The following is a 23,918-nucleotide window of genomic DNA, read 5'->3' on the forward strand; positions in this document are numbered from 1 at the left end:
AACACTTCTATTTCTTAACATTTTATAAAAGATAACAATTTTCTAAAAAGTTGCATTAAACATATTATCACCTTGATTTCTGGTCTCTTAAACTTTAACATGTGTATGCCATGCAGTCAGTTTAGCATTGATTTGGAAATTATTCTAAATTCTTCTGTTTATTCATAGCATGAATCACGTACAAAGAAATAAATGTCCCCCCACCTGACAACGTCTATGACTAGCAAACACCCTGCTAACATTTCTTTTCACTATGTGTTTAATTGGAGGATAGTTGCTTTACAATGTTGTGTTGGTTTCTGCCATTCAACAACATGAATCAGTCATAAGTATACTATGTCCCCTCCCTCTTGAACCTCCCTTTCATCCCCTACCCATCCCACCCCTCTAGGTTGTCACAGAACACCAGGTTGAGCTCCCTCTGTCATAGAGCAAATTCACACTTAGTTCAGTTCAGTCGCTCAGTCGTGTCTAACTCTTTGTGATCCCGTGAATCGCAGCACGCCAGGCCTCCCTATCCATCACCAACTCCTGGAGTTCACTCAGACTCACATCCATCGAGTCAGTGATGCCATCCAGCCATCTCATCCTCTGTCATCGCCTTCTCCTCCTGCCCCTAATCCCTCTCAGCATCAGAGTCTTTTCCAATGAGTCAACTCTTCGCATGAGGTGGCCCAAGTACTGGAGTTTCAGCTTTGGCATCAGTCCTTCCAAAGAAATCCCAGGGCTGATATCCTTCAGAATGAACTGGCTGGATCTCCTTGCAGTCCAAGGGACTCTCAAGAGTCTTCTCCAACACGACAGTTCAAAAGCATCAATTCTTCGGTGCTCAGTCTTCTTCACAGTCCAACTCTCACATCCATACATGACTACTGGAAAAACCATAGCCTTGACTAGACAGACCTTTGTTGGCAAAGTAATGTCTCTGCTTTTGAATATGCTATCTAGGTTGGTCATAACTTTCCTTCCAAGGAGTAAACGTCTTTTAATTTCATGGCTGCAGTCACCATCTGCAGTGATTTTGGAGCCCAAAAAAATAAAGTCTGACACTGTTTCCACTGTTTCCCCATCTATTTCCCACGAAGTGATGGGACCAGATGCACTAGCTATCTATCTGACTTACGGCAGTGCATATGTTTCAATGTCACTCTCTCAATTCGCCCCACCCCTCCACCTTGCCCCGTTGTGTCCACAAGTCCGTCTCAATGTCTGGGTCTCTACTGCTGCCCTGGAAAACAGGTTCATCAGCACCATTTTTCTAGATTCCATACATTTGTGTTAATAAACAATATTTGTCTTTCTCTTTCTGATTTACTTCACTCTGTATAACAGGCTCTGGGTTCATCCACCTCACTAGAACTGACTCAAATCACATTTTCTTTCTAAGAGGATACATCAGAGCTATGCATTTTCCCCTCCGAAGCCACAGAATGAATATATTTTTGGAGTTGGAGAGCACCTTAGTTTCCTGATTTTACTAACAAGGAAATGAAACCCAGAGAGGTTACTCTCCAAAGGTCACACAACACGTGTATGGCATTTTCAGGACAAAACACCAGCTCACACTGAAGAAAGAATTCATAGGGTCTGGACTCCATCTTAGGCCACCTTTCCAATGGACTCTGAACTCTGTGTTTAGTGCCTATGAAAAAAACAGAAGGATAAGACCCCCTCCAGACAGGGGAACCTTGAAGATCGTATCTAGGTTACTCATCGCCTAAGAGAAAACATACACTAATCACCCCTTCCTCCAGACAGGCCATAAATTTTTCTGTATCAATCAGAGTGTAACCTCGGGTTTCTTGATTATTGGCTAACTGTTTGACTGTTTAAACACATGAGCACATAGCACGTGAATGATGGGGTTATTGGGATTGTATTTTCCTTGGTTTATGTAAGTCTCAAGGAATTTGGAGTGGCAGGTTCAGACATGTACACATGGGGTATAAAAGATGTTCACAAATGCTGGTCGGGGTCCCTGGCTAAGAGGAGACTCTGCCTTGGGCCCCCCGGTGTAATAAACTGCACTCCACTATCTGCATTGTCCTTTTGAGTGAGTTTGTTTCCCGGAACGCATGGCTACAACAACATGACTCCTGGATGGTCTGTGCTCCTTCCACACCACAAATAAAGTTACTATTAATATATAAAAAAGAACATAATCACAAATCCTCAAGATTAATACTTGTACATATAAGGTAAAATCAGATTAGTTGGAGTAATTCAGCTTATATGACACACAAAATAAGATTTAAAAATTGCTGCCACTTTCCTTTTATTTTCAGTTGTTCTGATATGTTGGTATTAATTCAAGGAATCTATAAAAAGAAAATGTTTGGCTTTTCCATAGTCGATTTTTTTTCCCCCAATGAGACAAACTTAGCTAAGAATATAATCATAAAAATATCCTTACAGTTGGATATAACTTATGTGTGTGTTAGTCGCTTAGTTGTCTCTGACTCTGCAGCCCCATGGACTGCAGCCTGCTTGGCTCCTCTGTCCATGGAACCCTAAAACTTACGGCTGGCTTTTAAAACTTTTAAACAACAAAAGCTGTTCATTGTAGTCTGATAGAGCTTGTCATAAATGGACTACCTTTTATTTTGAAGCAAGTGAGTCTCTTATAGCATTTTACAAGGCTTCATTGAAGATAAAATTAAAATTGTCACTTCTTAGCTCAATTGTTTAAATATAATAAGGCCAAACTAACCCATGATTGTTTATACTAAGCTCTAGAAATGTCTTCAAGAACCAAAGCTCTTAAAGAAAATATAAAACATATCAGCAGTGAACAAGAAGCAATGTGAAAAGTTTTGCAGTTTAGTTTAAAATGCAGTTTCATTTTCTCTTTAAATGCCTACAGGAGACAAAGCACTGATTCAGTCAGTTCAGTTCAAGAGAATGCATTGGTCATAGCAAACCCCTTTTCCAACAACACAAGAGACAACTCTACATATGGACATCACCAGATGGTAAATACTGAAATCAGACTGATTATATTCTTTGCAGCCAAAGATGGAGAAGCTCTACACAGTCAGCAAAAACAAGACCTGGAGCTGACTGTGGATCAAATCATGATCTCCTTATTGCCAAATTCAGACTTAACAAAATAGGGAAACCCACTAGACCATTCAGGTATGACCTAAATCAAATCCCTTACGATTATACAGTGGAAGTGACAAACAGATTCAAGGGATTAGATCTGATAGAGTGCCTGAAGAATCATGGCCGGAGGTTCGTGACATTGTAGAGGAGGCAGTGATGAAGACCATCCCCAAGAAAAAGAAATGCAAAAAGGCAAAATGGCTGCCTGAGGAGGCTTTACAAATAGCTGAGAAAAGAAGAGAAATGAAAGGCAAAGGAGAAAAGGAAAGATATACCCATTTGAATGCAGAGTTCCAAAGAATAGCAAAGAGAGATAAGAAAGCCTTCCTCAGTGATCAATGCAAAGAAATAGAGGAAAACAACAGAATGGGAAAGACCAGAAACCTTTTCAAGAATATTAGAGATACCAAGGGAACATTTCATGCAAAGATGGACTCAATAAAAGACAGAAATGGTATAGACCTAACAGAAGCAGAAGATCTTATGAAGAGGTGGCAAGAATACACAGAAAAACTGTACAAAAAAGATCTTCATAACCCAGATAACCACAATGGTGTGATCACTCACCTAGAGACAGACATCCTGGATTGCGAAGTCAAGTGGGCCTTAGGAAGCATTACTACGAACAAAGCTAGTGGAGGTGATGGGATTCCAACTGAGCTGTTTCAAACCCTACAAGATGATACTGTCAAAGTGCTGCACTCAGTATGCCAGCAAATTTGGAAAACTCAGCAGTGGCCACAGGACTGAAAAGGTCAGTTTTCATTCCAATTCCAAAAAAAGGCAATGCCAAAGAATGCTCAAACTACTGTACAATCATGTCTTTACTGTTTAATTATTCAATAGATAATAGTTAAACTTATTTTGGAGGGAAAATAAGATAGGCATCAGGAATCATATATATTATTTAAAAGTGAAGATAGCACACAAAAAAAGGGCCACAAAAATATATTAATAGTGCCTTTGTTACCTGTTGTTTAGTTGCTCAGTCATGTCCGACTCTTTGCGACCCCATGGACTGTACCCCACCAGGCTCCTCTGTCCATGGGATTTCCCAGGCAAGAACACTGGAGTGGGTTGTCATTCCCTTCTCAAGGGATCTTCCTGACCCAGTAATGGAACTTGTGTTTTCTGCTTGCTGATAACAAATCACCCCAAAATGTATTGGCTTAAAAATACAGTTTCTCATGATCTTCTAGGTCAGCTGTGGAGTGGTTTCAGCTGGGATGGGTCACAAAGCTGAGGCAGTGAGGCTTCTCTTTCCTTGAGGCCTCAAGAGCTGGAGCAGGCAAGGAGAAGGATTCTCCCCTTCTGTTGCTGCTGCTAAGTCGCTTCTGTTGTGTCTGACTTTGTGCAACCCTATAGACGGCAACCCACCAGGCTCCTCCATCCATGGGATTTTCCAGGCAAGAGTACTGGAGTGGGTTGCCATTGCCTTCTCCGGATTCTCCCTTAAAGCCTCCACAAAGCAATGCAGCCTTGCCTGCCAACACCTTGATCTTAGACTGATGACATCTGTGCTGGACTTCTCATCTACAAAACTAAGATAATAAATTCGTACTGTTTAAGCAACTGACTTTGTAGCAATTTGTTATGTCTTCAATAAAAGACTCAGAGGAAAAAAACTGAAGAGGAATAAACACCACCAACAAAAAACTGACATGAAAAAAAATGAAAAAACAAGAAAGCAGTAAAATGTAGACATATGTACAAAAATACAAGTACAACATATGTAAATATACATGTATTAGTCTTCAGTTCAGTTTAGTTGAGTTGCTCAGTCGTGTCCGAATTTTTGTGACCCCATGGTCCCCAGCACACCAGGCCTCCCTGTCCATAACCAACTCCCAGAGTTTACGCAAACTTATATCCATTGAGTCGGTGATGCCATCCAACCATCTAATCTTCTGTCGTCCCCTTCTCCTCTGCCTTCCATCTTTCCCAGCATCAGGGTCTTTTGAAATGAGTCAGCTCTTCACATCAGGTGGCCAACGTATTGGAGTTTTAGCCTCAACATCAGTCCTTCCAATGAATACTCAGGACTGATCTCCTTTAGGATGGACTGGTTGGATCTCCTTGCAGTCCAAGGGACTCTCAAGAGTCTTCTCCAACACCATAGTTCAAAAGCATCAATTCTTTGGCATTCAGCTTTCTTCACAGTCCAGCTCTCACATCCATACATGACGACTAGAAAAACCATAGCCTTGACTAGACAGACCTTTGTCAGCAAAGTAATGTCTCTGCTGTTGAATATGCTGTCTAGGTTGGTCATAACTTTCCTTCCAAGGAGTAAGTGTCTTTTAATTTCATGGCTGCAGTCACCATCTGCAGTGATTTTGGAGCCCAAAAAATAGTCAGCCACTGTTTCCATTGTTTCCCCATCTATTTGCCATGAAGTGACGGGACCAGATGCCATGATCTTAGTTTTCTGAATGTTGAGCTTTAAGCCAACTTTTCCACTCTCCTCTTTCACTTTCATCAAGAGGCTTTTTAGTTCCTCTTCACTTTCTGCCATAAGGGTGGTGTCATCTGCATATCTGAGGTTATTGATATTTCTCCTGGCAATCTTGATTCCAGCTTGTGCTTCTTCCAGCCCAGCATTTCTCATGGTGTACTTTGCATATAAGTTGAATAAGCAGGGTGACAATATACAGCCTTGACGTACTCCTTTTCCTATTTGGAACCAGTCTGTTGTTCCATGTCTAGTTCTAACTGTTGCTTCCTGACTTTCATCCAGACTTCTCAAGAGGCAGGTCAGGTGGTCTGGTATTCCCATCTCTTGAAGAATTCCTCAGAGTTTATTGTGATCCACACAGTCAAAGGCTTTGGCATAGTCAATAAAGCAGAAATAGATGTTTTTCCGGAACTCTCTTGCTTTTTCGATGACGCAACAGATGTTGGCAATTATATCTCTGGTTCCTCTGCCTTTTCTAAAACCAGCTTGAACATCTGGAAGTTTACGGTTCACATACTGCTGAAGCCTGGCTTGGAGAATTTTGAGCATTACTTTGCTAGCGTGTGAGATGAGTGCAATTGTGCAGTAGTCTGAACATTCTTTGGTATTGCCTTTCTTTGGGATTGGAATGAAAACTGACCTTTTCAGTCCTATGGCCACTGCTGAGGTTTCCAAATTTGCTGGCATATTGAGTGCAGCACTTTCACAGCATCATCTTGTAGGATTTGAAACAGTTCAACTGGAATCCCATCACCTCCACTAGCTTTGTTTGTAGTAATGCTTCCTAAGGCCCACTTGACTTCACAATCCAGGATGTCTGTCTCTAGGTCAGTGATCACACCATCGTGATTATCTGGGTCGTGAAGATCTTTTTTATAAGTTCTTCTGTGTATTCTTGCCACCTCTTCTTAATATCTTCTGCTTCTGTTAGGTCTATACCATTCCTGTCCTTTACTGTGCCCATCTTTGCAGAAAATATTCCCTTGGTATCTCTAATTTTCTGGAAGAGATATCTAGTCTTTCCTATTCTATTGTTTTCCTTTATTTCTTTGCATTGATCACTGAGGAAAGCTTTCTTATCTCTCCTTGCTATTCTTTGCAACTCTGCATTCAAATGGATATATCTTTCCTTTTCTCCTTTGCTTTTCACGTCTATTCTTTCACAGCTATTTGTAAGGCCTCCTCAGACAGCCATTTTGCTTTTTTGCATTTCTTTTTCTTGGGAATGGTCTTGATCCCTATCTCCTGTACAGTGTCATGAACCTCCATCCATAGTTCATCAGGCACTCTGTCTTACACTAGTCTTACCAGTGAAAATTTAGAGGTTTTCAGGCAGAATGTTTTTTAAGGAGCTACATTCTGTTTATAAGAGATATATCTAATAACTTAACAAACCTGAAAGTAAAGTGATGATAAAAAGATATCAACAAAAAATTTATTATCAATCAAACCTATTCTTGAGAAAGACAGTTAAGGCTCCCCCTCCTTGGCTGTGGTCTCCTTCTATCTTCTAAGCCAACAATGGAGATGAGGTCCTTCTCACACTGGCATCACTCTGGTTCTCTGCAGCCAGTTAAGGTTCTCTGGTTTTATGGACTCCTGTGATTACACTGCGCCTATGGGGATGATCCAGAATAATTTCCCCAGCTCAAGGCCTGTAATCTTAATCAAATCTACAATGACTCTGCCATGTAAGGTTGTTAGGCTGCACCCACAGGCCTGTAAGCCTTGTAGCTAGTTGCCAGGCCTCAAGACAGAAGAAAGAGCCAGAGAAACCAAAAGAGATCACAGTAGTTTAATGGATGAGGGGCATTTACATGCCTGAAGCAGGGTTCTAGAGCAACACCTCACCGTGTGGGGCAGACAGTGGGATGCTGCTGCTGCTAAGTCATTTCTGCTGCTGCTGCTGCTAAGTCGCTTCAGTCGTGTCCGACTCTGTGCGACCCCATAGACTGCAGCCCACCAGGCTCCCTCATCCCTGGGATTCTCCAGGCAAGAACACTGGAGTGGGTTGCCATTTCCTTCTCCAATGCATGAAAGTGAAAAGTGAAAGGGAAGTCGCTCAGTTGTGTCCGACTCTTAGCGACCCCATGGACTGCAGCCTACCAGGCTCCTCCATCCGTAGGATTTTCCAGGCAAGAGTACTTTGCTACAGTGGGCAGGATGTAGCAAAGTCCTGGCTACTCAGGGCAGAGAGAAGCTACTATTTACAGGGGGAATTGACATCAGGTGGGTTCACCAGTTACCAAGGGCTAATTAACCCCTATAATTAAGAGAACTGAATCGCCGTGTGAGTGAAGTAGGCAGGAAGAAAATCTCAACCACTCTCAGAGGTGGCTTATACTAGACAGCCTAAACCAGTACTTTACTTTGATTTACATCTGGCACCTACATCAGTGCTCCATCAGTTAAAAATTAGGAGGAGAATGAGACTAACTGAACCCAAGAGATGACACGAAGACTGTATGATGTCTTTACATCTGAACAGTAAAACTATAAAGCATCAATTCATTGCTTAGTCACTCAGTCATGTCTGACTCTCTGTGGACCCATGGACTGCAGCCTGCCAGGCTCATCTGTGCATGGAATTTTCCAGGCAAGAATACTGGAACAGATTGATATTTCCTACTCCAGGGGATCTTCCCAACCCAGGGAATGAACTCGAATCTCTTGGGTCTCCTGCATCGGCAGGCAGATTCTTTACCACTAGTGCCACAGGGAAGCCCACCAATTCATTTTTACCACACAAAATGTAAATCAAATACTCTTTAAAAAAAAGAGAAAAATATTTAAAAAGACAAAAATGGAAACAAAACAATTTAAAAAATCAAATACTCTGACTCATTGACAACTAATAACATTTATCCATTTGATTTGAGGAGCTTTATAAAGGGAACAAGTTACAAATTAGCTAAGGGAGTAGATCTTTCATTAAGTTCTCTTACGACAAAAGAAAAATCAACGTAAAAAATAATAAGAGGGAGGGAGGGAAGTTTTGAAGGTGATAAATAAATTTACAACCTTGATTGTGGTAATTGTTTCACAGGTTTTACTTATCTCCAAACTCCAAAGTTGTGTTAAATATTTACAGCTTTTTGTTTGTCCATTATACCTCAATACAGAGATTTTGAAAAAGAGAATAGAAATGTGAATCAAATGTCAGATTTCAACAGTTAAGAGGAATTCGAAAGCTGAGGCTAGTTTGTGAGCTAAATTGAATTACACAGAACAGAATTATCTTGATAAATCCCTCAAAATTAGCAGATAGGCACCACAGAAATACTCCTCCCTCTCCAAGAGGCTTTACTCCAGAAAGAAAGGAATTGAGTATGATTAACATAATAAGGATGTAATTAGTTCATAAATTCTCCTTGACACTATATAAAACTGAGAGCCAGGCTAAGTTACAATTATTACATACAAGATATTTCCATGGGACCATGATAGATATGCATGTATTTCTCCATACGCCTACCTCTTTGGTCATTTAAATGAAACAATATATTTTTTAAAAAACTCTTTAATTCTGAAGAAGCTTATTTAAGTCACCCAAATGGCTGCTGGATTTAACCCCCTTGCAGTTAGGAAAGAATCAGAAGACAAAATGGCAAAATAATTTTAGTCAGTAAAAATATAATACAGCACATATTTTAATTAATTATATTTATAAAGCCCAAATATTTAAAATCTGCCTTCATATTCTTCTATCCTATTTTTAAATCAGTCCATTCAATAATATTTACCAACATATGAATTAGAGGTTTAATAGAAAGAGAATGAGTTTTAAAGTCAAACACGACAAGATTTACTTGTTTCCCCTTTCTTTGTAGCTGTGTGACTATGGCCAAGTTACTGAACTATTCTATAAAAGGGAAACAACAACATTCACTGTAGAAAAATCAGACTTTATATACAATATCTAATAATTGCTATAGAGTTTACTTTGCTATATATACAATATATAATATATATAATAATTACTATAGATATGCTGCTGCTAAGTCACTGCAGTCCTGTCTGACTCTGTGCAACCCCATAGACGGCAGCCCACCAGGCTCCCCCATCCCTGGGATTCTCCAGGCAAGAACACTGGAGTGGGTTGCCATTTCCTTCTCCAATGCATGAAAGTGAAAAGTGAAAGTGAAGATGCTCAGTCGTGCCCGACTCTTCGAAACCCCATGGACCGCAGCCTACTAGGCTCCTCCATCCATGGGATTCTCCTGGCAAGAGAACTGGAGTGGGTTGCCATTGCCTTCTCCATACTACAGATATAATAATTTATATGTATTTATAATAATTGCTATAGATTTTACTTTGATTTGGTCATATATATATATATATATATATATATACATATACATGCTATAGATTTTACTTTGATTGGGTCATACTATTAACCCTGTCTCCCTCATTTACCTATTTTTACTAGTTTAAATGAAAACTTGAAGTAGTTGTGAACTGAGATGCCTACCACAGTGATTGGCATATAGCATGTGCTCAGAAACTTTAAGTTATAAATATTTATTTCTTGTAAATAAAGGAATTGTGGTTGATGCTTCCTTAACCCCACAGACTTTTATTAGTAGATCTCATAATAATGAGATTCTTATTTATCTAACATTCTATCTTCTTTTTTTTTTTTTCCTATTTCGAGTTGTCCTGGGAATCTTTGGTTTTTCTTTTTTATGAATCATTCACCATCTCACTGATCCATCACCACCTGTGTACTAATACCACACTGAGCATCAAAGCACCTCTAGAATCATAAAGAGTTTTTTAAAAGTCACAGAAAGAATATTACTATGAGGGGACTCAGATGTTAGGTAATCAGCTATTATTTGGGTGGCAAACCTCAAAAAATAGTTTGACAGATTTTTTTTTCCTGTAGAATTAAATAGTTTTTGAGCTTTTTATACAGATAGTCTTAACTTCCGGAGAAGGCAATGGCACCCCACTCCAATACTCTTGCCTGGAAAATCCCATGGATGGAGGAGCCTGGTAGGCTGCAGTCCATGGGGTCGCTAAGAGTCAGGCACGACTGAGCGACTTCCCTTTCACTTTTCACTTTCATGCACTGGAGAAGGAAATGGCAACCCACTCCAGTGTTCTTGCCTGGAGAATCCCAGGGACAGGGGAGCCTGGTGGCTGCCGTCTGTGGGATCATACAGAGTCGGACACGACTGAAGTGATTTAGCAGCAGCAGCAGCCTTAACTTCCACCCGTGATCCCTATTCTTCACTACTGCAATAATCACTCCACAAACACAAAGAATCCCTCAAGTCAGATTAAGAGCATATAATATAAGCCACAGAAACTAGAGCCTGGAAAGATGACCAAAGAATGAAAATTCCATTTCAATACAGTTCAAGCTAGATTCAGAAAGCTGCAAACTCATAAATGCAGAGATTAAAACTTACAATGTCATTTTAGTAATGTTTTCTGGATAGCCTAATTTTCAGCTATAATTCCAACTTGTTTTTGTCTCTCTTCTAAATCAAAACTGAGGAAAAGTCAGAATGACAAATGTAGCTTTGACAAACAATGAAGAAAGAAGACCAGAGACACACCATGCTATACTTTTTCCATGTCACAGGAAGAGCAACACACAATGGCAGGGAGAGGAGAAGGCAGGGAAGCAGCCAGCCAGAAGCTCTTCCTCCAGACACAACTATTTTCAAAGATGTACTGTTTATTCAATAAATTTTGTGGAGCAGCTCCTGTGAATACTTCCTTGTTTGAGGCACAATACAATGGACTTTGGGGAGGCAGTTGTGATCCCAAAATGGATTAAATTTCTTTGTATCACAGTGTTTTTGTACATTTGTTTCTTTTTAAAATAAATATTCTGTCTTCAATTGATCAGTCAGTATTTATCAGATATCTATGAATACACTCAAAAAGAGACAATTTATATTAAAAGCAATCTTTGGTGCTGGAGAAGACTCTTGCAGTTCTTTGGACTGCAAGGAGATCAAACCAGTCCATCCTAAAGGAAATCAGTCCTGAATATTCACTGGAAGGACTGATGCTGAAGCTGAAGATCCAATACTTTGGCCACCTGATGTGAAGAGCCAACTAATTGAAAAAGACCTGATGCTGGGAAAGATTGAGGGCAGGAGGAGAAGGGGGTGACAGAGGATGAGATGGTTGGACGGCATCACTGACTCAATGGCCATGAGTTTGAGCAAACTCCAGGAGATAGTGAAGGATAAGGGAGCCTGGCATGCTGCAGTCCATGGAGTCACAAAGAGTTGAACAAGACTTAGCGACTTAGTCAGCAATACAAAAACATCTTTGTCAATTAGATCAATGGTCATCATTTGAAAATGGGGGGAATAAAAAAAAGGAAAGAGTAGATAACAAATTTTAAATTGTTATTCAATGATTCGTTTACCTAACACAGATAAGGTGCTTGTAATGTGTGAGGAGATGTGCCAGGTGCCACAGGAGACAAAAATCTGAATTGAGACAGAAAGAAGACAACCATTTTGCAGGTCTTACTCATTCTCCTGTGATTAAATCCTCCCATTCCTGATTCATACAGACACCGGACTTTAATCTTGCCTCTACTCTGCGATCTTCAGCAAGTTACCTAACGTCTCTAAGCCTCAACTTCTCCATCTAACAGAGTGGAATTAACAATAATAGTATTAGCCTTTGTATTTAGGTTGTTGTGGGGCTTAAACAAATGATGCATAGAAATCATTTTAACACAATGTCTGATATAAAAACAGCTAACAGATATTAATACTCTCTTCTGAGTTTCCATTTAGCTTATGGCACTCACTACTTTTGCCCCATAAACCAAGACTTAAAGTCTCAACTCCCAGTTAGAAGAATGATGAGGGTGTATATAAAAGATTTGCACTTTTCCCTCCAGAAAATAATCACAGTCTAAGACCATGGGTATCACTTTATTATCTAAGTGAGGAAAAAATTACAGAATCTGCTCCACAGAATTCTAAAAATGTTCTAACACTGAATTGGATCACTGAAAAATACTTATACTATAAAAAACACAAGATAGAAATAAGAAATTCGAATTTGGTACCAAGACAGACATAATGTTCTAAGAATTTAAAAAAAGATTACATAATAATTTTCTTACTTTTCTTTCTTACTGCCCAGTTGACGAGCTGTGTATTGATCTCCATAGTCAAGCAGCACCAGTTGTCGAGAAAAGATGTTCACTTTGTTGCCTATAAATAAATCTTCCAGGTGAAGATCTTCATATTTTGTCCGCTTTAAAAAGGTGCGATGATTCTTTACATCATGCTGGAATCAAAAACAATACAATAAAACAAATCATTGTCAGCAGGAAATGTTAACCTATTTATAAACTAGAAATAAAGTTATTAATTCTGTATTATTAAACATAAGTTACATCAGTTCAGTTCAGTCGCTCGGTCGTGACCGACTCTTTGCGACCCCATGAATCACAGCATGCCAGACCTCCCTGTCCATCACCAACTCCCGGAGTTCATTCAAACTCATGTCCATTGAGTCAGTGATGCCATCCAGCCATCTCATCCTCTGTTGTCCCCTTCTCCTCCTGCCCCCAATCCCTCCCAGCATCAGAGTATTTTCCAATGAGTCAACTCTTCGCATGAGGTAGCCAAGGTACTGGAGTTTCAGCCTTAGCATCATTCCTTCCAATGAACACCCAGGACTGATCTCCTTCAGAATGGACTGGTTGGATCTCATTGCAGTCCAAGGGACTCTCAAGAGTCTTCTCCAACACCACAGTTCAAAAGCATCAATTCTTCGGCGCTCAGCTTTCTTCACAGTCCAACTCTCACATCCATACATGACCACTGGAAAAACCATAGCTTTGACAAGACAGACCTTTGTTGTTTCATTTTTGCTACAAGTAATAATTTCTTTGATAACATGCATTTCCTACTCTAATCCAGTAATAACATAAAAATTACAAATTTGATACTTTTAAATCCTGAGTAGAAATTTTTGTTTATTTCCAAATCATGGTAGCAAATTAGTGCCTCCAAGATGCCAAATTTCTCCTTTCTTGCCTACACAAAATCCCAATACCAGATATGTCAGCCTGCAAAAGGGACTGTCAGGAAAGGGACACAAGAAATAAGCAGGATCTCTTGGCTCAGTCTTCTACAATCTGACTTTTTGTAGTGATAACAGCATTCAACAATACTGACATTTATGACTGTGATAATCTTTATCTACAACCACTTGACTATTGATTAATACAAAACATGAATAACCCTACTTCAGTTTTCTAACTGAAAAAACAATTTCTATTAAAAAAATAAAGGCACAAAGTATCTTCTTGTAATGGAATTATAATGCCAACAAATTTTTTGATTTCCCAAATAATAATGTATTTTTTTCTTTCAGTTTTGTTGAGATATGATTAATATATTAGTTTAAGGAATATGGCATAAGGATTTGACTCACATAAATCATGAAGAGATGACCACAAAAATTCCATGAACATTCATCATCTCACATAGACACAACTAGAAAAAAAGGCAATCCTATTCCTCCCCCAATCCCACCTTTACTCTGTTTGCCAACTTTTAAGCAAAGAAAGGCTCATTTACCATTTCAACAGATCCATCCCCGGGGTAAAATAAAAGTTCATAACGTCGAAATAGTGAAGCATTTGGATCAAACCACTCTGCGATGAAAACGAACCTCTCACTATGATTCTGCAAAGAAAGAAGAATTTTAACAATAACATACCAAATATAAGCCCTCTTGAAAAAAATCCTATGAATTGAAAGAATGACCAAATATTTGCAATAAACATATCTGCTATTATAATACTTATTAATAACTGAATAATTCTGGTTTTCAACAATATGACAGCTATCAACACATCCTTAGAAATATTTCCTCTAATTTCTTATTAAATACCCTTCGATATCTCAGAGTTGACTTATGAACTTAATACTTCACAGCCACCCAATCATCCTGGGTAAACTGACACTTTTTTAGAACATGAGCTCCTTATCTGACAACTGTTATAATTCAGTACCTCTCCATAAAGTTCTAATTGTTCTAAGTTTAAGATTCCAGCAGTATTAGAATATTGTTGTCATTCAGATTATAGCAAGCATCTTTTCTCTCCTTAGTAATTTCACATGATAGTATCTTTTTATAGAAATAGTGGGAGAATGTGTTAGTCTAGGTCCCCCGAGAAGCAGACAAGATGCCAAGACAGGATTAAACATTCAAGAATCTTATTCCTGTAGGAGAAATTCTGAATGGAAATTCCTAACAGAGAAAATAGGAAGGGATCCAGAGAAAGCAGACAGACCACAATACAGAGTTGACCCTGAGGTTGAAGGAGAGAAAGAAGGAAGTTTGGGGGGAACCCTCCTGAATTGCTCTACAGTCTAAGGAAGGTTCAGCAAGACATCAGGCAGTGCTCAAGCCAGATAGCCCTCAGAGAGTTCCCTGACTTCCGGTGATGGGTGGGCCTGTTTTAGTATTTCTGCTTCTCTCAGCCAAGGGCTGGGAACCCCTGAAAAACAGGTCCTAAACACAAAAGCAGAAGTAGATTTCAGAGCACGGGAACTAAGACCCTTTGGTCACTTAAGCTCCCTCTAGATGAAGATCTGTGAGGTGTATACAATGAAACATAAGTCAAAGATGGCCCTCTTTCCTTGACTATTAGGCAGAATTTCCCATCACACACTATAATAGCTTAGCCCCTAAAGGTCCTTCATCACAATAAGCAAATGAGGAAGGAAGAAAGGAATCTAAGGGTTTTGTTACTAACTCTAGATTTAGCATCCGATTCTCTGGTTAGTGTATATAGATGAGTTTCTTTTATATTCATAATTCACTTATAAATTCTAATAATAGTATGTCTAGCTATATTTATGATCATATTCATAAGCTATAATAGAGGCACTTTTTAAGACACTATTTTTCCCGCAATCACCCAAAAAGACACATTTAAATAACGTGTAGTAATCAAGAGAAACAAAAAGATAAGAGATACACTATTGTCTTAATACAAGTCTTGTTATTTTTCATATTAATCCTTATAAATACAGCATTTTATTTTTATTTTTTAATATGACTGCTTAAAATTTAGGTTTCATTGTGTATTCTAGTATTATACTCTCCTTTTAATACAAAATTTAAATAGTAGTAGTTTATCAAAAACCTTACTATCTATATTAAAATATCCATTTGTTCAAAAGCATTATTGAAATATTGCCTTCATTAAAATAGGTAAAATTATGAAATAAAAGAAATGATGAGACATGTAATTGAAAGTGAGGCAAATGAAAAACCAGTGAGACTTGGTAGTTCCATTTATCCAGGCAGCCTTAACCACAAAATCACACTCTTTAATTCTATACCAGATGGTAGAATTTTTCGTGATTCATTATTCAGAAAACAGCTTTAATACAAAGAAAGTAAACTGAGGAAGTACTGTTTCTGGCTAATAATGCAGCTTGTGGCATATGACTGCTGCTTTCCAAGAACAACCAGAAAAGTGGGATAAAAAAAGAAAAAAAAGGATCTATCTGATGACGTTGGAGAGCACCTAAGACAGCCAGATTTGATAATCTAAGATTCAGAAAGAAAGGAAGCTCACTGAGGTGAGCACAGTACTTTTTATGCTGCTTTTACCTGACGACATGTGCTGAGACTCAAGTCAAGCTGGACAATAGATGAAGAAGCCCAAGAAGCTGACAGAGGAAGGCCGTCTAGAGGCAGAGATTTTTGACAAGGTCATGGGGATAAGTAGACAGATATTGGAATTTGAGTCGACCAAACCAGCCGAAACTGGAGGGGCAAAGATCCTAGAGAAAATGAAATCTTAGAGAAGTGAGCTCAAGCCTGTGTTTGTTCAACGGAGCTTTCAGTAGCCTTTCTGTTGTGTCTCCTGGAACATCACACTCCAGGAGCATGGGTAAACTAAGGTAAACTAATACTAACAAAATTTGAAACAAGTTTTGTATTCACGCAATGCTTAGCCCTTAATCATGCTAAAGTGATACTTCCTCTATTTTAGCTGCCTGAATCTCCAGAAATGGAAATACAGGTTTTCCTATGCAATGTCAAGCTTTCAAAGATAAACTATGCGATCTACCAAAAAAGAAGACCAACAGGAAAAAAGAAATAATAGAAAGAAATCCATGAATACCCTAGTTATCAGACAAAATTTTCAAAATAAGTATGAAAAATATATGTAAAGGTTAATAATTTCACCAGAGAACCAGAATCTACTTTTTTAATAAATCAGAAATTAAAGAATGAAAAGCAATTGCACATAGCATTCTATAACTAAGAAAATTACCCTTCAAAAGGTGAAGGTGAAATAGATATTTTCAGACAAGTAAAAACAGAAAATTTATTGCCACTGGAAGTTCTGAAAGAAAATGATTCAAGATGATTCAAGAAATAGAAGGAAACCATTGTTTCCAAAAACAATGGAAATATAAGTATGTGGGTAAATCTAAATAAATAATGCATATATAAAATTACAATAATGTCTTGTGGTATATAAAATAAGTAGAACTTGAATGCAGGTCAATAAGAATATAAAGAGAGTGAGGGGAAGACAATATTCTTTAAACCATGTGATGCAAAAAAAGAGTATCTCCTATATCAGCTACTCAATCTTTTCTCAAATTCCAATGAACATCAGTGAAAAGAATATCTCTTAAGATAATAGGCACACAAACTGGAGACATTCTGTTCAATTTTTTACACTCTGTTCTGTTAGAACGACTTTTCTTCATCTCCTAGTGCCCAGACCACAGGAAAACAATTCTCAAAATACTTAATAAATCAGTGCCATTCAAACTTTAAGACACTAATAATAACCATTAATCATGACAATAACAATAATAATTTTTAGAATACCTACTAAGTAGCAGGTTCTTTACATACATGATCTCTTTCCATTCTCATGACAGACAGTGTAGGTTGACAGAACCAGGGATACTATTTCATGGACAAGAATAGTAAAGCCCAGATAATTTGAACACTGGTCCAAGGTTACATAACAAAAAATGAGTAAGTCAGCACTCAAATTTTGTTTGAAGACAAAACCCATATTTTGTCCCATTAAACTGCACACCTACATAAAATGATACAAAAGTCAGTGTTAAAGGAAGTACTCATTCACTGGGCCTAAACTATGGTGAACTGAAGTACTTAACTACTCATCTATGTAAAGTTAAATAATTCTATTTCAAGGTCAATTTTGTAACATTTAACAATCATGTAGGAGAAAGGGAATAGATTATTATAAAATAGGATAAGGAAATCAAGTTGTTCCCTGTGACATCAAACATACTTAACAAAATATCTCATTTCAATTACATCCCAATTCCAGAATCTTAAGAAATCAAGTCAGTGAGGTGTGCCCTTATAAAATACCAAAAAAACCCTTAAATATAGAACTACATTTTAAAACCCATATAACATTCATATGGAAATGCAAGAGACCCAGCATAGCTAAAACAGTTTCAAAAATGACAAACAAAGTTGGAAGACACATTTTCTATTTTCAAAACATACCGCAAATCTACAGTAATCAAGACAGTATACTACTGGCATAGAATAGATACAGGTTAATCTAAGAGGAGAGAGTCCAGAAACAAGCTCATACATATCTGACCAGCTGATTTCCATCAAGGGCACCAAGACCATTCAAATTGGGAAAGATCAGTCTTTCAACTAATAGTGCAGGGACCACTGGGTATCAGACCAAAAAAATGACACTGTATCCCTACCTCAGTCTACATACAAAAATTAACTCAAAATGGATCACAGACTAAACACCAAGAGCCAAGCTAGAAAAACTGTTGGAAGGAAACACTTGTGACTTTGGGTTAGGCAATGGTTTCTTAGATAAGACACCAAAAGCACAAATGATCAAAAAAACAGAACAGCAAAAACACAGATAATCTGCACTCTAAGTCATCAAGGGAGCAAAACGACAAGCCACCAAATTGGAGAAAACACTCACAAATTACGTTATCTGATCAGGGAGGGTCTAGCATCCAGAATGTACCAAGAATTTTAACTACTCAATAATAAAAGACAACCCAGTTACAAAATGGACAAAGGATCTGAGTAGACATTTTCCCAAAGAAGACATCAGAAGATACACAAAGAGCCAATAAACCTATGAAAAGATGCTCAATACCACGAGCTATTAGGGAAATGGAAATCAAAACTGCAATGAGATAGTACCTCTCACACACCTAAATGGCTATAAGAAAGATATACAATAACAAATGTTCGTGAGGATGTAGAGAAAACGAAACATATATTTTGCTGGTAGAAATGTAAAATGATGCAGTTACTCTGAAAAACAATTTGGCAATTCTTCAAAATGTCTACCTGCAATGTGGGAGACCTGGGTTTGATCTCCGGGTTGGGAAGGTCCCCTAGAAGAGGGCATGGCAACCCACTCCAGTATTCTTGCCTGGAGAATCCCCATGGACAGAGGAGCCTGGTGGGCTACAGTCTATGGGGTCTCAAAGAGTTGGACACAACTAAGCACAGCAAAATGTTAAACACAGAGTTATATATGACCCAGCAATTCCACTCCTGGATACAAACCCAAGAGAAATGAAATACAGTATATACCTATACAAAACCTCTTGAAGTCTTGACATATACAGTTTCACAATAGCACCTACATACAAAGAAAAAAGTATAATCTCTCAAAAAATTAGCTCATTCCTTCACCTATAACTGTGATTTGCCTCAATGAGACTGTTAAAAAACTATATATGAATAATGGAACTTCTATTATAGAAGAAGAAAGTAACAAGCAAGTACTGTTTCTTCTATGAAAAAAGATTTATCATGCCAAGTAAAAATTATATCCAAATTTGATTTAACCTTAACCTTTGCAGTAGAAAATGGTTATTTCCTAGAGTCAAAAGATGTCTAGAGATGTAACAGTGATACATCTGGACTTGGCAGAGAGCAATGACACATGTTAACATCCCATTCAGGCTGGCCTTTCAACTAGTTGCCTCATACATAACCACACACACACACGAGCACACATACCCACACACACACAAGCACACACCCACAACCCACACACCTAAACACCTTACATTTTAAATTTTAAGAATTTTATTTTCAGCTAAGTAGAGCCAAATCTAGCAAAGAACTCAATTCCTTTTTTTCACTGATGTCAGAGCTGAGTATCATTGTGTTCAAACTCTTCATTTTATGGATAAAGAAACTGAGGCAAGCAAATATATATTACACCCATAAAGTCACAGACCTAGTTGATGACTGAGCTAAAACTGGAACCTCCAGTCACTATGACTCAGATATTTCCATAATACTGAGCTTCCGGGGCCTACTCAAGAAGGAGAAACTAACACTTTAGTCACACTCAGGGACACCTCCAGTTTTCTGTCAGATCTTCAGATGAGAATGTCACTGCCTGGATAATCACAGGGACAACAAAGATTTCCGTTTCTGTCAGAAATACCATCATGCAGAATATTTAAAAATCATGCTCTAGCACAGAAAGACTTTTCCTTAAAGATGCCGAATCATTTTCCTTCTTCTGAACATTTCAAATATAACTTATACATAATAAAACACTTTTATTGTTTATACACAATAAAGCATTCAAGCACACTTAGTTCCAACTTTGTAAATAACCACCAAGATGTCATCAAACTTTTCAAATGTTATAAGCAGACACCCACATAATGAGGTTCAGAACATGTGTGTGCTTGCTCAGTCGCTCAGTTGTGCCCTCCTCTGCGACCCCATGGGCTGTATGTAGCCCGCCAGGCTCTTCTGTCCATGGTATTTCCCAAGCAAGAATATTGGAGTAGGTCCTTCTCCAGGGGACCTTCCCAACCCAGGGATCAAACCTGGGTTTATAAAAATCAATGTAAACAATTATGTATCAGATAGGCAATGGCACCCCACTCCAGTACTCTTGCCTGGAAAATCCCATGGATGGAGGAGCCTGGAAGGCTGCAGTCCATGGGGTCGCTGAGGGTCTGATACGACTGAGCAACTTCACTTTCACTTTTCACTTTAATGCATTGGAGAAGGAAATGGCAACCCACTCCAGTGTTCTTGCCTGGAGAATCCCAGGGATGGAGGAGCCTGGTGGACTGCCGTCTATGGGGTCACACAGAGTCGGACACGACTGAAGTGACTTAGCAGCAGCATACAATACAAAAAAGATTGGGAAAATTAACATTAAAAGTTTAAGATTTACTTTTCTTCTACTCCTTTGTATTTTTATATAAAAACATATTAAAAGCTTAAAAAAACTTTATATAAGAAGTACCAAAAAATAAATTTTCTATAAAAATCTTCATTTAAAAGATATAAGAACATTTAAAAATATTTTACATTGTAGAACTTGTAGTGAGCAGACAATTGGATACAGCATTTTTTATTTTATCTTAAACTTACCCCTCCTCTCCCCTTATAAAACAGGAAGATAGATGCAATTGGGAGAGGAATGTTTTGAAGCAAAATGCATTCTTAAGTAGCAGTGGAATATAGAGAAAGTAGAAGAGGACAAATCCCCAACACAAAAGCATTTCAGAAAGAGGTAGCAACAAGTTCTAAAACCATGATTTCAGAACTAAGAAAAAGGAAAATCATTCAGATTTGTATAAGAAAAGGCTATTAGTGTTATACAGGGCTCAGTACAAAGCAGAGTCATATGTGGAAGTTTCTATATATTATATTAAAATTTGGGTTTGACTTTTAGTTAATGTAAGCATTAGCCATAATAAAAACAAGTGGTGTGTTTAGAGTATGGTCCTGGAGTTAAACAATCTATAACTAACTAGCTCCTAACTTCGATACGCTCAGTCTCCAAATAAAGTTAATGTGAGCACATTTGTGAAAGGGTCTGCTACACAATGTGGAAAACTGAAAAGGTCTTTTGTTAGAGCCAAAAGGCACTGGCTAATGTTCAACAGCAAACAAAACAATCAATTTTTTATACTATCAATAAATCAGAATGATTAAAGATCAGAAGCAAATTAGCAAAATTAAAGATGAGAATTTCAGGATGAAATGATCACTTTTTAATCTCAGAGCATTACCAACATCTACAATTCTTAGAAGATTTAAAATTACAGCTTAGATTTTAGGAGAAACTGACACAGGGTTCTGCAAGTGAGCATTCACTTGAAGGGCTGTATGAGAGTGTGTTCAATCTCACGTCTGCAGTTCAAACAGTGTACTTCAGGTTTTTTTTGAATTAATAAAATGCTTACAACTGTCAAAGTGACTTGCTTCAACCTATTTATATCTTTCTTTATATGACAAACATAGACAGTGTATTAAAAAGTAGAGACATCACTTTGCTGACAAAGTTCCACATAATCAAAGCTACGATTTTTCCAGTCATCATGTACAAATGTGAGAGTTGGACCATAAAGAAAACTGAGCACCAAATTGATGCTTTTGAACTGTGGTGTAGAGTCCCTTGAACTGCAAGGAGATCAAACTGTTGCAGGAAGGCGTTCCCTTCTAGGGCCCGAAACTGGGCTCTTGTCCAACACTCGGAAATGAATTGTCCGAGGAGACACACGTGCTGACAAAGCAAGAGATTTTATTGGGAAAGGTTCTCCTGGGTTCCCTTACCCTGCTGCTCTCCACCCGGGCGCCCTTTCCCAATAAAATCTCTTGCTTTGTCAGCACATGTGTCTCCTCTGACAATTCATTTCTGAGTGTTAGATAAGAGCCCAGTTTCAGGCCCTGGAAGGGGTCAGTCTTCCTGCAACAAAACCAGTCAATTCTAAAGGAAATCAACCCTGAATATTCATTGGAAGGACTGATGCTGAAGTTGAAGCTCCAATACTTTAGTCACCTGATGTGAAGAGCCAACTCATTGGAAAAGCCCCTGAGGCTTGGAAAGACTGAAGGCAGGAGGAAAAGGGGATGGCGTCACCGACTCAATGGACTCAATGAGTTTGAGCAAACTCCTGGAGATACTGAAGGACAAGGAAGCCTGGCATGCGGCAGTCCATAGGATCGCAAAGGGTCAGACACAACTTAGCAACTAAACAACAAATACAAATTTACCACAATTTCAGCATAGGCCTCACCACTTACATGCTGAAAAGGAGAAGGCAAGGCCACTACACCTTATTATGTCATCTGATTTCCATCCATCAATTCACGCATTCAACAGATTGAGCACTTACCACCTTCTGTATACTATGCTAGGTACTCGGATATGACATGACAATGATGATTAGAAACAACCATCAACCTTGCCTTCATAGACCTTATTATCTAGCAGAGAATAGCCAATCAATCACACAAATACCTTTTTAACAAAAAAGAAGGAAAAGAATCTATTGTGTTACTCTTACTTGTAAGAACTTAGAACTAGAACTCCTGGCTCTAAATTCACTATTCTACTACATTACAATAACTCAGTTAAGTAGGTCATTTAATTTTTCTCTCATCTTACTCAAAACCCATTTTATACTGTTTATATAACTACTCATCAGAATGTGCTGTAAAGCACTTTACAACTTTTATTTTTAATTTCCCTTTGACGGTATGCATTTTTTAAATGTTGAAAAACCTTAGATTATTTTTCTAAACTTATTTTGTAACGCCTTCTAAAAAAGGAAAATGTCATTTTAAAATGCACCATATGAAAATTCCTGTCTATTCAAATGACATTCTGGAATGAATCATCTCCCAGTGCAGTCATTTTTTTAAAATAGTAGGATTATACCATGTACATGCTGATTACTTAGGTAAGTTTCTTCCATTAATTTTGAAAACACTTTTCCTTCTCTCAATTCCCTTTTTTAAAAAAAAGGTTATCAACAGTAGAAATAATTATGTTCTTTTATAAAACAGGTATAATTTTAAAAACATACATATGTTGATTAAAGTATGGTAATGAATGAATTTGCATAAATGCTGGAAGAAAGGACAGAATTAACATAGATTGAGTTAGCCTCATTCTGGCCTTTGTTATTGAACGTTTTCTTCCACCAAATTCAGGGATTGGAGCATTCTCTTCACTGGCCATATCTCCTGTACTCACAGTTAGTTATGTCCTCATTATCAGGCTTTCCAATGCAAAAGTACTTTCACATATTCCTAAAGCACCAGCCTCCCTTTCTTTCACTTCCTTCCTTATCCATTGCAGATTCCTTGATTTGTCATTTCAATCACACTCCTAACAGTTCTTTCCATTGCACCATTTGGCCAACTCAACTCTAAATGAAATTAACTACTATGCTTTCTTTGTGCTTGCAGTGGAGTTTACAGCTTTGTAATTTATTAATATATTTAGGTCTGTGATCCATTTTGAGTTAATTTTGTGAAGGATATAAGCTTTGTGTCTAGTCATTCATTTTGAATGGTA

General features: G+C 38.1%; 1 protein-coding gene across 8 annotated transcripts in view; it reads right to left on the reverse strand.

The window, feature by feature from the left end:
- NME7 (NME/NM23 family member 7) overlaps positions 1–23,918 on the reverse strand; it is a 245,919-nt gene that overhangs the window by 188,250 nt on the left and 33,751 nt on the right. For all 8 annotated transcript variants that reach the window (XM_059875437.1, NM_001015656.1, XM_015475077.3 and 5 more), the window contains 2 exon segments: positions 14,137–14,244; positions 12,669–12,835 (listed from right to left, as the gene is read on the reverse strand). In XM_059875437.1, coding sequence (XP_059731420.1) covers positions 12,669–12,835; positions 14,137–14,244 — 275 coding nt within the window.

This window comes from Bos taurus, chromosome 16, assembly GCF_002263795.3.
Source record: "Bos taurus isolate L1 Dominette 01449 registration number 42190680 breed Hereford chromosome 16, ARS-UCD2.0, whole genome shotgun sequence".
Taxonomy (NCBI): Eukaryota; Metazoa; Chordata; class Mammalia; order Artiodactyla; family Bovidae; genus Bos; species Bos taurus.